The sequence below is a fragment of the Mustela putorius genome, unplaced genomic scaffold, assembly GCF_011764305.1.
Source record: "Mustela putorius furo isolate JIRA1106 unplaced genomic scaffold, ASM1176430v1.1 tig00000095_pilon_pilon_pilon, whole genome shotgun sequence".
In the NCBI taxonomy this organism is placed as follows: Eukaryota; Metazoa; Chordata; class Mammalia; order Carnivora; family Mustelidae; genus Mustela; species Mustela putorius.
Genome location: NW_025421280.1, coordinates 8,040,966 through 8,055,201, shown reverse-complemented (window position 1 = coordinate 8,055,201; position 14,236 = coordinate 8,040,966). Strand labels below are relative to the sequence as shown.

The 14,236-nt window shown below is 38.6% G+C and overlaps 1 protein-coding gene across 18 annotated transcripts in view; it reads right to left on the bottom strand.

The window, feature by feature from the left end:
- MAGI1 (membrane associated guanylate kinase, WW and PDZ domain containing 1) overlaps positions 1-14,236 on the bottom strand; it is a 636,195-nt gene that overhangs the window by 91,024 nt on the left and 530,935 nt on the right. For 8 of the 18 annotated variants that reach the window (XM_004738316.3, XM_004738317.3, XM_045078045.1 and 5 more), the window contains exons 6-7: positions 9,746-9,828; positions 4,744-4,779 (exon numbers count right to left, since the gene is read on the bottom strand). In XM_004738316.3, coding sequence (XP_004738373.2) covers positions 4,744-4,779; positions 9,746-9,828 — 119 coding nt within the window. Of the gene's footprint in view, positions 1-4,743; positions 4,783-9,745; positions 9,829-14,236 lie in introns of all 18 variants that reach the window. The other 10 variants (XM_013053627.2, XM_013053603.2, XM_013053606.2 and 7 more) reach the window with 2 other exon arrangements.

The following is a 14,236-nucleotide window of genomic DNA, read 5'->3' as shown; positions in this document are numbered from 1 at the left end:
TTTGTGTCACTAAGCAATTCTTTCAAGCAGAGCAGCAATTACTTAAGTTGATTTCAAAGCCACTCGGATATATACACGGTTTCGGCAAGCCTGTGTAATGCCAAACTCCGAAGTGAATCATTATTCCTAGTAGTCAGCTATGAAGACCAACATGAACGGAATGGTACAGACACCTAAAATATCACTTATTTTGAAATACTAGATTCTTTTTTTTTAAACTCAAAAAATCCAGTGGTCACTGTTTCCAAAGAATGACTCTGTCCTCAAGGCACGGGGCTTATATGAGCCACAAACAGTCCCATACTGAAAACAGAGTCACGCGCATGCACCCAAACACACACACGCTAATTACTCAAAGTTTATGTTTTGCTCAGATTTGGCTGCATATCAAGAGACATTAATTTCATGGTTTTTGCTCCACATGTTATCTATTTGCAAACAAAGAGACAGGTTTTCCCCCTTCTCTTCTATTTTTTTTTTTTCTTCTTCTTAAACACTTAGCAGGTTTTAAAGAAGTCTTTGAGTTCCAGGAGACATAGCTACTAAAATGCAAGACAGGTCCAACGTGCAGATGTTGATGCTACTTGGCATTTTTATCCACCGAGCCTTCCGAACTGATGCAAATCAAATGCCTGGGAAATGGTTTCCCCTTACAAAGCTGGAAATTACCATTTAAATGAAAATGAACCAGGAAAATCTTTCCAAGGAGTTGAGAAATCGAAGATTAAAAAAATGCAAATTGGGGCATCGTCCACATGTTTGTTCAGGCATGGGGCAGAAGAGTGCGCAAGTGTGAGGGGACCACTCTGTGTTTCACTGGACCAACTCTTCCAAAATTTGCAACCTTGAATGTTTGGCCTATCTTTAGATAAGATGGGTAATATTAAGAATTTAATTCATTTGTACCCTTACAGTGAGCACTAATATACAGAATTGCTGAATCACTATATTGTACACCTGAAACTCATTCAGTACTGTACATTAACTCACTCAATTATTAATTTGTCAACATTTAGAGAGTATCTACTGCCTCCTTGAGGGTGTGGTGGGCGCTGGAACACAAAGATAATGATTAAGTGCACAACTAAGCAGACAATTCAAATACCATATGGTTAGTGCTTTGACAGAGGACTGAAGAAGGTGCAAAAAAATAGAAGCCACCTCTGACCTTCGTCCTGCTGTCTAGTCAACAACTTTATACTCTAGAGGTAAAAAATGCGGCAGATCAACTGATATTCCTGGACGCTTGTGAATTTAAACACATCTTCTGGAACAGATTAGCAAACTCCAGAAATTTTCCAGTTTTCCAAGCTAAAACTCATTTTCTGTTGAAAAGATAGACTTCTCACTTCCACTGTGGTGATTAACTTAATAATAGGAATTAGTCTCCTAATGCTTAAAATAGAAATGGGTCATTGATTTAAAAAAGGAAGATGTTTTTTTGTCTCGAAATTTGTCTTTTGGTTCTAAGAAACTGAGAATGACAGAAAATGCCAAAGCCTAGAAAATTATGACATTATAATTTATTATTATTATTATTATTATTATTATTAATTTATTTTTTTAACTAAACACTTGGATGTCACCTGAAGGGTCAGCCCTTATGTCTAACAACTGCTGGACATCAGATCAGAACATAACTACCTGTCACAGCTGTTTTAGGCAGCTAAGACCTTTTCGGGGTTGCCCAGACTGGGGACTGAACCTTTGCTCTACCACTTCATCGGTCTAGTATTAGACGTGACTGAGTATCTTGCAACGACATCTTTCACCTGGATTTACTTGAAGGGTCAACTATGGATTAAATGAGGATGCCTCTAAGACATTTTGCACAGCACCTGGAATGTAGCTCAACAAATAGCAATGTTCTAAGAAAACAGGAAAGGAACAGAACAGATGTATATAGCCTGCTTGCAAGCTAGCCCTGCCCTTAAGAATCTCATTCTGTACTAATTGTCCGCACAGAAGCAAATATGAAGCAGCCCCATGTTCTACGTTTTCAGAAGAGATATGTCAGCACATAGACTGAAAGTCATGCTCATGATCACAGATAGATTTCAAAACTGTGACTTAGTCTTGGTGGGGAGGGAACCTCATTTTCCTTGTCTCTACCTCTCTCAGTTGGTGCCGGCACCTAAATACCCTATAATTTCAAAAGGGAGCACACTTTTCAATTCTGGGGAAATGTCTGCAGAGCATGTGATAAATTCTGCAAACCAGAAGTGCATAATGCAGCAACAGACCCAGCTCCAACCACTGAGTTCAGAAATGAACTGTGTCCAACACCTACACCAACCGCCCCCACCTCTCAGAGGCAGATAACAGACAGGGTTTTCTTGTCACATCTGGAATCTCATTGTTCTCTGAACACCTGACAGGTGCTATTGTTTGAAATTAGGACCCTCTTATTAAGAAAATGGGCAGTGAGCTTGTCAACAGAATCTGGAATGAATACAAAAGAAAACTCTGTGTGTGTGTGTGTGTGTGTGTGTGTACACACTACTCTTTACACACTGTGTCTGGCACACAAAAGTTGAGAGTCCTATCTCTACCTACAAGGACACATCTGGGTCATTTCTGCATACACAGTCTTCTCCTGACCCCTATTAAGGGCAGAGAGTACCATAAGGAGTATTAAAAAGTCCAACAAGATGGAATTAGTCAATAAATGTTAAAACAGGGGCACCTGGGTGGCTCAGTGGGTTAAGCCTCTGCCTTCGGCTCAGGTCATGATCTCAGGGTCCTGGGATCGAGCCCCGCATCGGGCTCTCTGCTCTGCGGGGAGCCTGCTTCCTCCTCTCTCTCTGCCTGCCTCTCTACCTACTCATGATCTCTCTCTGTGTGTCAAATAAATAAATAAAATCTTTAAAAAATAAAAAATAAAAAAATAAATAATAAAACTACTAGGAAAAAACACTATGTGCTGATCACAGGGACAAATTTTAAGACACACTTTCATGAAGTTTCCTCACAAATACAGGAAGAGCTGCTCTTTCAGCCTTTCTTGACAGATCAGGAAAGGGAAGCTAAGAGAAGGGGAGTGACTTGCCCAGGTCAACAGGGGAGCCCAGACAAGGAGGCAGGCAGCCTGATTTGCCCCCGGAGACAGTTCTGCCATGTCACCAAACCATCTCCCAGGATTCCCATTATGACCATAAGAAACAATATACGTAGTCAGTAATGTTTATTTTTCCAAACTTCAACTACAGGAAAGTTCCCACAATATTACAGTTATAAGGGAAAAAAAATTGAGAAACTGCTTTCCTAAAAATGTCAACATTCAAACTTCCATAGAAGCACATAAGCCTCTATGCACAGCTATATTATCTCTACCAGCCATCCTCTGAAAGCACTGGTCAGACACATCAATGACCTAGGAAGAGTGATTTCAATCAGTTCAGCAAATGGTTAAGGCACTCATCCTGCATCTCAATTGTCTTTTTCGATTACTTTCGTACTACTGGTAATTCGTAAACTTGATGCAACAAGTTTCAAATTGCTCTCCACCAAAGGATGGATCTCAAGTCCTTCTTACCACAATGACAAGGACAACTTATTAAATACTTTTACAAAAATAAGCTCCATTCAATTGTTATCGACCGATGCCGGCATATCTATCACTTACAACGGGATATGTTTGCAACATTAAGAAAAACAGAGCTAAATTCCATTATATCATAACTCCAGTCAACCACGATTATTATATTATGAACACAAACAAAACCACATGAAAACAGTAATCTGTATTATTAAGTATTTATGTTTTCAGTTCTTAAGGCAATCGCAAAAATGTTAGGCTGATTCAATCATCTCAGGACAGTTCTTTTCATATTGATGTTAAACAATCTTCTATCTCAAAAACACACGATGGTCAATGGTCAATAAGTTAAGGCTTTTATGTGCAATTTAGCTTGAAAACCTTGGGCTTTCCAATCTATCCTTCAGTAAATGCATCAGACGGAATGCAAACTAATTTTAATATTGTTCAAAGCTGAACATAAAACTTAGCATAGAACATAATTCAATATATTCCAACAGCAAAGATAAAAGTATTTGGCATTATCTGCAAATATAAATTATTTCTAACTGCAGTGGCTAGACTAGTCAAGACTTGATTTACATGGATATACACACTCTAAGACAATGTCACACAGAAGCTCAGTATTTAGTGTTCAAGCCATTCACCTACATCTACAAAGTCATCACATGGCTGGTGACTTTCTGTCCAAGACTAAGACTTATTAATTATTCAGTTGATCAGGAGAATTCCTATATTGCTACCACTCCTACAAAGATCCCTAATGAGTTTGGTGGGTCTTTAGTTTTGTTTTGCTCTGCTTTTCTGTATGGCCCCTAGACATAACCACTCACACCCAATAAAGAAATGACGTGGAGGTAGGTCATACTGGAGATGAAGGCACACAGCAAGTGTCGACCCTCTCCTGGCTCCTTTTCATCCACAGTTCACAAGACTACCTAGCACCAACTTGCTAACTCTCGTTCTAGTCTCGATGCACTCAGGCATTTTCTTTGTAGACACAATTTATGACAATTTATTACAACTCTGAATGATGCCTGCAAGTCAAACACTAGGGTTGTAAGATGGACCTTTCATGGATAAACCCAAGTGAAAGTCATCATTGAAGAAGTGCAAACTAAAGGAACAGAAAGATTAAGCAATTTGCTGGAGACAAAAAGCATTCAGGGCAAGTTAGGCAGTGGCAGCGGGCTGGGAGGGTTTACCTAGTTCACTGTCCAGCTCCTCGGTGTGGACCCCTTCTTCTCCAAAGGAATAGCAGGAATGAGACAGAAAAGAGAGAAAGAAAAATTGAGACACCAACACCAAGAAAGAAAACTCCCCTCAGAAAAACAGCAGCAAACACATCATTCTGTTTTGTCCTTACCTGCATTGTGGCCTATCTCAGTGGCTTGGCTAGTAAACCGGAGACCTCAGTGTAAATTACCAAATGGTAAGAGCTGATACTGGCAACATAATTATATGGCTCATTTCCTCGTGTGTCAGAATAGGGTTTGATTGGTGGTAGAAGATAACAAATACCTTTGAGGTTTCAATTTCAATGTTCTTAAGTGGGAAGTCACTTATTACAGACCTTATTTCGGGCAAACAAAGCTGTCACACCTTTCAATATTAGACCTTTTAATCCCACAATAATCCTCTAATCAGTGAGGCAATTATACTCACAATTAAAGCATTACTTAACTTAGAAGGAATACTGCTGCGTGAAAAATGGAAGGTGAGGTCAAATTGAGAATGCGGATTGTAAAATGAGCTACACTTAACAGCGTCTTATAGCAGGAGTTAGAAATCATGTCAGGATGTTGTATGTTATGGAAGCAGACGCGAAGGCTGTGCTGAAATGACTATGGGGAGGCATCATGTAGTTTGTAGGGGATTTCTAAGTCAAACAGTTCAGAAATGTTAGAATGAAAATGTTCTCAATAAGTCAGGGGGCAAAACCAGTCAAGATCCTTTCCATGCTTGACCTCCTCCTGCTGTAAGTAAAACGCCGTGTGATAACTGAGAACGCAGAAGGGCACACAACAGATCATCTTCATGTATAAAGTCCCCCCAGCTACAGAGCAAGTGGCCATTCCCTCTAATGTATGCTCCACTAACACATGGAATAAAAACTGTTCTCACCATTGCAAAATGCGCAGTGCCCAGGAGGTTTTGGTACATGGTAACTAACTAAATATTTCAAAATGGATGCATGGATGGATGGACGGATGTCTCCATTACTGACTTAAGTAATCAACATGGCGCTATCCGCCTTGTAAAGTCTTGATGTGAAAGTGATTCAGTTGCCAACAGTAAGTTTTGGTGCTGGCATTGTCTCTGAAAAATGGAATCTTATTTACATAAAATCATTCGAGAAAATGTCCACTTAAATATTATCTAAAAATGTCTTTGGGGGTGCATTCATTTATTTCTCCAATAAGCATTTAATCATTGAGACCTACGATGGGCCAGTCACTATGAAAAGTGACAGTTCAAATATCCATTCCAAGGAGGAGACAAATCCCAGACTCCCATAAATCAAAGTAAAGTTAAAACTGTGATTTGTTCTCTAAAGTAATACACATCACAGAGTGACTTAATCATATCTGGGGAAAGGTCACAGAAAAAGTCCCTGAGCTATAACCTAAAGGATATGAACAATTTAACAAAAAGACTTCAAGTGATGAATGACTGAAACTTGAGCTTTCTGACAACAGGGCATTCTGACTGTTGCGTTCATTGGTACATCTGAAGTTCTCGGGACACAGTTGCTATATAGAAGGCAACCAATAACTATTTGTGAAATATAAGAATATTCTAAGAGAGAACTAGTAGGGATGAAGGGCAGAGTGTAGAGGAACAAGAGTGAAAAAAGCCAGAGGTCAAACCACTTAGGGCTTGGGGACCCGCGATGGGGAGGGCTGGGTATTTACGGTACAGAGAACCAGTGAATAGGGGATGAGAGGGTGGTCCGTGATAACACAATCACACAGTCATTTTAAAAAATTTCTCTGGGTACAGCATAAGGAGAATGGGAAAGAGTCTGGGTGAGAGATGAGTGGTGTGGCCTGCATGAGGATGCTACAGGTGGTGACGAAAGCAGTGAATGGGTTGCAGAGATATCTGGGAAGCAAAGTAAATTCAGAGGGTAGATGGGTTGAAATGAAAAGTCAAGAGAAGGTAAGTCAAGGGGGACTCTTAGGTACGCATGAATTTTACCCTCGACTGAGAGAGGGAACACTTGCAGAGGACCAGGTTTTGAGTGGAGAGATCATTAGTTGGGTTTTAAGCAGACTGAGTCTGAAGTCTTACATCTTTCAGACAAAGAGCATTATCGAGCAGGCATATACAAATATTGGCCTGGAGCTCAAAGGCAAGGTGAAAGCCCTCTAATTCAACTAGATACACAGAAACAACAAAAGGATCCAAATCCCAAAAGATCAAAGATCAAAATCCCAAACCGGCTCATCACTTTTTTGAGTTAGGAGACAATATATAAAATTTTTACAGGGCGCCTGGGTGGCTCAGTGGGTTAAGCCGCTGCCTTCGGCTCAGGTCATGATCTCAGGGTCCTGGGATCGAGTCCCGCATCGGGCTCTCTGCTCAGCAGGGAGCCTGCTTCCCTCCCTCTCTCTCTCTGCCTGCCTCTCTGTCTACTTGTGATTTCTCTCTGTCAAATAAATAAATAAAATCTTTAAAATTTTTACAGTAAGTATGATGCTCTATTGTTACATTCCATGTGTGTAGGACTTCCACAAAACAAAGAAATAGAGGAGGAATACTGTGACCAAAAGTGTTATTCTTCTTTGTGTTACAACATAAACAACAACACAAGGCAGATTTGTGTTAACAGGTAACAGAAAATGCAGGTGTGGGGACTGATAAATGAAGAGTGGTAACATCTGATTATATATTTATACTGTTTGTGTATACAGGCACACAGACATGTATGTCATTTCTTCCAGAAAAAGGTTATGTGAATCCTAGTGTTGAAGGGATAATTCATCAACTAATGGTATTTGGTATGAATACATACTTGTTCCAGAGATAATCTCATTAACACCAATGTTAAGAAGTTTAAGGATTAAATATGAGTTGACCTTTAAAGAACACAGGGTTTTTTGTTTTGTTTTGTTTTTTTTTAAAGATTTTATTTATTTATATTATTTATTTGACAGACAGAGTTCAAAAGTAAGCAGAGAAGTGGGGCGGGGCAGGGGGGGGAGCAGGCTCCCTGCTGAGCAGAGAGCTAGATGCAGGGCTCGATCCCAGGACCCCAAATCATGACCTGACTGAAGGCAGAGGCTTTAACACACTGAGCCACCCAGGTGCCCCAACACAGGGGTTTAAAAAAAAGAAAAAAAAAACACAGGGGTTGAGGGTATTGAATGTCTGCACTCAAAAATCTGTGTGTAACTTGACTTCACCAAAACTTAAGTACAAATAATCTACTGTTGAAAACCTTAGCAATAATATAGTGGAGTAACACTTCTTTTGTACATTATAAGTACTATATACTATATACTTTCAATAATGCTTAATCTTTTCTTAATGGTTTTGGTGCTTTAAAGCTGTAAGATTCATTTGCAGGTTTTTCAAATTATCAGAAGTCTCCAAAAATTTTTCCAATATATTTATGGAAAAAAATCTACATAAAAGTGGACCAGTACTGTTCAAATCTGTGTTGTTCAAGGGTCAACTGTACTAGATGTGGTCACAAAATAATTTAGCAATTCTACTCAACACTTCATTAAGTTTCTCTTGGTAAAATCTACTGGAGTCGTCTATCATCTATAAAATATATTAACAGGCATTTTTGTATGTTCCCAGTGTAATTATAATGGAGACCGACAGTGAAGCTCTCTTATGGTAATAAGAAGTCGAAAATGCATTTGCAATCATCAAGCATTAAATAAAGATTAAATTTCATTCTCTGAAATTTTAAGGTTGAATGTATTTTATATTCTGATCTTTGAAAATTGGTCACTTTTATATTATATATGAAATCTAATATTTGAATAATCAGACAGTTCCTTATCCCTGAAGCATGCAAATAATGAAGCTGACCGCACATGTTCCATTTCTTCTTCAGGAATGGGACTAAGCAACCAAAAGGAAATGAGCATCTCAGGCATGCCTCCTTAGTCAGAAGGATTTGTAGTTCCATTTGGAGTCACTCAGATAATATGAACACGCAATTTTATGCTCATTTCATGGTATCTGCAATCCATGTAGAGCAGAAGGATCTGGGAGTACAAGGTTTTGGCAGTATTGTGCTTTACTGGCTTACACTTTCAGACAAACCTCAAGTTTATATATACAACAATTCTGTGCCAAAGGATAAATTAATAAAGCTTCATTATCTTAAAGTAAAATACGTACTCCATAATTATACCACCAATTCAAATGCCAGAGATGAATAATGAGTAGCAAAACAAACCATTTCCCTTTTAATTCATCCATGTCAAAAAAGTAGCTCTGGTAGAACTTGAGATAGACTCCAGTGTACTGTAAAGGCACACATTTGCTCTAATTTTTTTTATTTTTTTTTTCAGTTTGGAAGAGTAATTAAAAATCCCAAAACCTTGAAATAAACTTTAGTCAATAAACAAGTCAGTTGTTAGGGGTTTTTTTGTTTGTTTGTTTGGTTGGTTGGTTGGTTGTTTTTTTTGAGATTAATAGGCAAAGTCATGCTAAGGGAAACACCTCAGGCTCTTTCTTAGAATGTACTTTTCAGATAACAAGGGTATATCCCAAGTTACACAGAAATTCCCAAAGAAGAAATTTCCCTATGTCAAATAATGAAACATGCAGAATTCAAGAAAAGCTCTTGATTTTTTCCTTTAAGACTTCTGCCATAAAGGATTAGGACCCAATGGGTAAGGAACTAGAGCATCTCTGGTTTCTATTTCAAGAGATTTTCTTGAGTTTTCTCCAAGGTCCTGAAGGCAGAGGTTGTATCTTCATTGAAACAATCTGACGGCCTTAAAGTTCTGTTTCTAACAGATACTAGCACTCATCTGCCTTTATGTGTAAACACACTGTTCTTTTAAAACAATTCTGATTCTACTGCTGCTCTTGGAAACTATGGGTTACTTATTTGAAATTGGGTGACCTTTTAAAAACTCACTTGTTAAAGCCCGGTTGACCTTGCTACAGAACTTAAACCTTGCCCATGTGAATACGTTCCAGGCTCACTGGAACCAAGACCTTCCCAGCCCTTACCATCATCTTCACACTCTTCCAGAGGCTTCTGCTGCTTGTTGAGGCACCGAGGGTCTAACCAGGATGTTGTCTTTGTGTTATGGCTGAAATCAAGACACAATAACGAGAAATACATTTGAAAAGGAAAAGAAAAAAGACACAAAGCTCACGGCAAAGCTACTTTGTCAAGAGCAAACCCAAACCAGAAGAGAGACCAAGGTTGGAATCTGAAAAGGCGTGGGAAGGGCCTTAGGTAGACTTTTTACTTATCGAAGGTATAATCGTTCCATTATGGAATGCTTAACACATGATGCCAGTTTGGTTTGTGAAAAATGAGTTCCAAAGGATACTCCTTGTCCCCATGTCTAGGCTTCTTTCAGTCTTCACTTTCACAGAAGAGCAAACCAGTTTGCTTTAAATTTGCCTCTGACTTAAACCTTGAATGCTGGAATTCACAAAGAAGGCTGCTATTTCACTCATTATATTACATAAGATTTCTCCTGACGCTGAAACTACCTCGGTTCACGCAACTGGCTCCCAGAGCCTAATACCTATCATTAATCACATCCTGAATTATGTTGCATGCAAAGTGATGGCAACCTGGAATTACCTATCCTAAACAGAATGTAGGCCAAAAAAACCCCACAAAGCTTGAAGAAACTAAACATGTCTGCCTTCTAGGGCCCAGCCCAACTCCAGGTGAAGTGTTTCAACAGACACTGAGTTAGACCTTAAAGGTCTGAGAGGGCACCGGACTCTTTCTGATTAGCGCCCTGAAGCCATGCAGCAAGACGAGAATGTCTGGAGGAACTAGACGAGAATGTCTGGAGGAACTACCTGTAGCAGCTCGAGACCATGGGGACAAAGTTCTGCCTGAGCTCCCAGGCCACTTATGCAAGCTTAATCAAGGAGGCAACAAACTATAACGTCACTAAGTTCAAGCTGCAAATCAGAAATGAAAAAAAAAAATTTTTTTTGAAACTGAGGTAGTAATTGTAATCATTTTTGGAAGTCTGCCATTTAGGTTATAAATGCTGAAAAACATGGTCACAGTTATTTTGAGTTTCAAGTCTTATGAATTGTTGAAAAACGTTAAGGCTTAAGTGAAAAACAGAATGTGCAAATATATATACAAATCACCTCAACTGTATGTAAAGGAAAAAAAAAAAGAAAGGTAAGATAGTAACAACTGTCATCAAATTACTACTTCTGTGTCCACTTAGAATTACCAAAATCTGTTCTTTTTCACGTATAATTTACTAATCCTTACGATAAACTTATGAGGGAAGTATTAATACATTTTACAGATGAGAAAGAGGAGGACAGAGGCGAGAAACTTTGTAGAAGGCTATGTTGTTGATACCTAGCAACACTGGCAAAAAACCCAGGGAGTCCAACACTAGAACCCACGGTCTGTGCTATTCCTACATGAGCAAGAGAGTAAAAATGGCCGTTGCTGGGCAGGAAGATTATTTATGATTTTTAAAGATTTTTTTTTAAAGATCTTATCTATTTGACAGGCAGAGATCATAGGCAGGCAGAGGTAGGCAGAGAGAGAGGAAGGGAAGCAGGCTCCCTACTGAGCAGAGAGCCTGCCGCGGGGCTCAATCCCAGGACCCTAGGATCATGACAAGCTGGAGGCAGAGGCTTTAACCCACTGAGCCACCCAGGTGCCCCATTTATGATTTTTTTTTTTAAAGATTTTATTTATTTATTTGACAGAGAGAGATCACAAGTAGGCAGAGAGGCAGGCAGAGAGAGAGAGGAGGAAGCAGGCTCCCTGCTGAGCAGAGAGCCCGATGCGGGACTCGATCCCAGGACCCTGAGATCATGACCTGAGCCGAAGGCAGCGGCTTAACCCACTGAGCCACCCAGGCGCCCTCCATTTATGATTTTTTAAAAAACACTTTTGTATTTTGAGATAATTGTTGATTCAAGTGTAGTTATAAGAAAGAATAGCGAGCCATCCCACATGCCCTATACCTAGAGTCCCCCAATGGTAACATTTTACAAAACTGAAGTACAATGTCACAACTGGGATATTGCTCTCCATACAGCCAAGATAGAAAACATTTCAGTCATAACAAGGATTCCTCCTTATGTTACCCTTTTATAGCCACACCTGGTTTTCTTCGAGTCCCTGCCCCCTCAAACGCCTTTTAAATCCTTAGCAACCACTGATCTCTCCATTTCCATGGTTTTGTCATTGTAAAAATGTTCTATGGAATCATACATATGTAATCTTTGGGGACTGCTATTTTTTCGTCCAGCATAATCCTCATCAAGGTAGTCACATGTCTTGATACTTAATTCTTTTCATTGCTGAGTTGCATTTCATGGCATGAATGTACCAGAGTTTAACCACTGAAGGACATGTTGGTTGTTTTCAATTTTTGGCTCTTTGGAATTAATCTACTATAAACATTCATGTCCAGGTTTTTGTGTGAATGTTAAGTGTTCACCTCTCTGGCCAAATGTGCAATTGCTGGGTCATATGATAGTTGCATGTTTAGTTTTATAGGAAACTCCCCAACTGTTTTCTAGAATGTCATACAATTTTACATACCCACCAGCCTTGTATGAGCAATCTAGTTTCTCTGTATCTCTGCCATCATTTACTGTTATTAACTATATTTTTATTTGAGCCATCCTAATAGGCATGTAATGGTATCTTTGTGATTTTAATTTGCATTTCCCTAATGGCTAATGACGATTAACATTTTTTTTTCATGTGCTTATTTGCCATCTGTATATCCTCTTCAGTGAAATGTCTGTGGCTCACTTTTTAATTGAATTTTTTTAATGCTACTGTTGAGTTTTGAGAGCTCTTTATATACTCTTGGTATCAATCCATTTTCAGATATGGGGTTTGCAAATACATTCTATCTGTCCATAGTTTGCCTTTTCATCCTCTTGTTAGGGTCTTTTCTGAAGCAAATGTTTTTCATTTTGATGACATCGTATTTATCAAAGATTCTTTTTTTAGGGTTCATGTTTTTGATGTCAAGTCTAAGAACTCCTCATCTAGTCCTAGAGCACCCCTCCAATTTTTTCCCCAAAAAGTTTAATTGCCTTGTGCTTTACACTTAAGTCTGTGATGGTCTACTGTGAGTTAATATTTTTACTAAGATGTGAGGTGGAGATGGAGGTTAATTTATTTACTTCTGGCTAAACACTTAATCTAATGCCATGTTCATGAAAAGGCTATCTTCCCTGCATTGAACTGCTTTGGCATCTTTGTTGAAAATCACTTGGATATATTTGTGCATCTGTTTCTGGGTTTCAGTGATACGCACCAATACAATACAGCCTATGTTACTGTAGCTCTATAATAAGTCTTGTTACCTGGTAGACTGATTAAATTTATTCTTCTCTTTCAAAACTGTTCTGGGGCAGCTAGGTGGCCCAGTTGGTTAAGTGTCTGACTCTTGATCTCAGCTCAGGTCTTGATCTCAGAGTTGTGAGTTAAAAAACAAAAACAAACAAACAAAAAACCCAAGAACAAAAAAACCAAACTTTTCTGGCTATTCTAGTTCCATCGCCTTTCTATATAAATTTTTAAATGAACTTGTCTATATTAACAAAAAACCTCACTGAGATTTTGACAGGATTTGCCCTGTATATCCATTTTGGAATATTTTACTATATGATTGTGTCTTTCAATCTACATCTTTCAGTGCATGAATAGGAGACATCTCTCCATTTGTTTAGACTTTCTTTGATTTCTTTCATCAATATTTTGTAGTTTATAGCATTTAATATCTTGTATACGTTAATTTACATGTAAGTGGTATTTTTCTGGAAGTAAATATGAATTATATTGTATTTGGAATTTTGCTGTACACATGTTCATAGAGATATACATATACGCTTATCTTTACCTTGTGATCTTGCTGAACTCACTAATTCTAGAAAATTTTTTTTAGATTTTATGTGATTTTGTACATTTCTTGTATACACTCATGTAATCTGCATTGAGGGATAGTTTTATTCTTTCTTTTTCAATCTGTAGGTCTTTTATTCTCTTTCTTGATTTATTATCCTGGCTAGAAATTTCAGAATCCTGTTAATAAGAGTGGTGGGAACTGAGGTGCCTAGTGGGCTCAGTTCATTAAGTGACCGACTCTAGTTTCAGCGCAGGTCATGATCTTAGGGTTGTGAGATCAAGCCCTGTGCCGGGTTCCAAGCTCATTTCTAGAAATGAGCCTGCTTGTCTCTCTCCCTCTGGGGAGGCCCACACACACTCTCTAATAAATAAATAAAATCTTAAAAGAAAAAAAAAGACTGGTGAGAGCTAATGTCTTTACTTGTCCCTAATCTTTCAGGGGAAAGTTTTGTTTTGGGTTTTTTGGTCTTTTATCACTAAGTATAATGTTTGCTGTACATTTTTGGTAGGTATCATCAAGTCAAGAAAATTCCCCTCTCTTCTTATTTTTCTGAGAATTTTTACCCTCAATGAATGCTGAATTGTGTCAAATACTGCATTGATGATTATGATCATGTGTTTTTTTT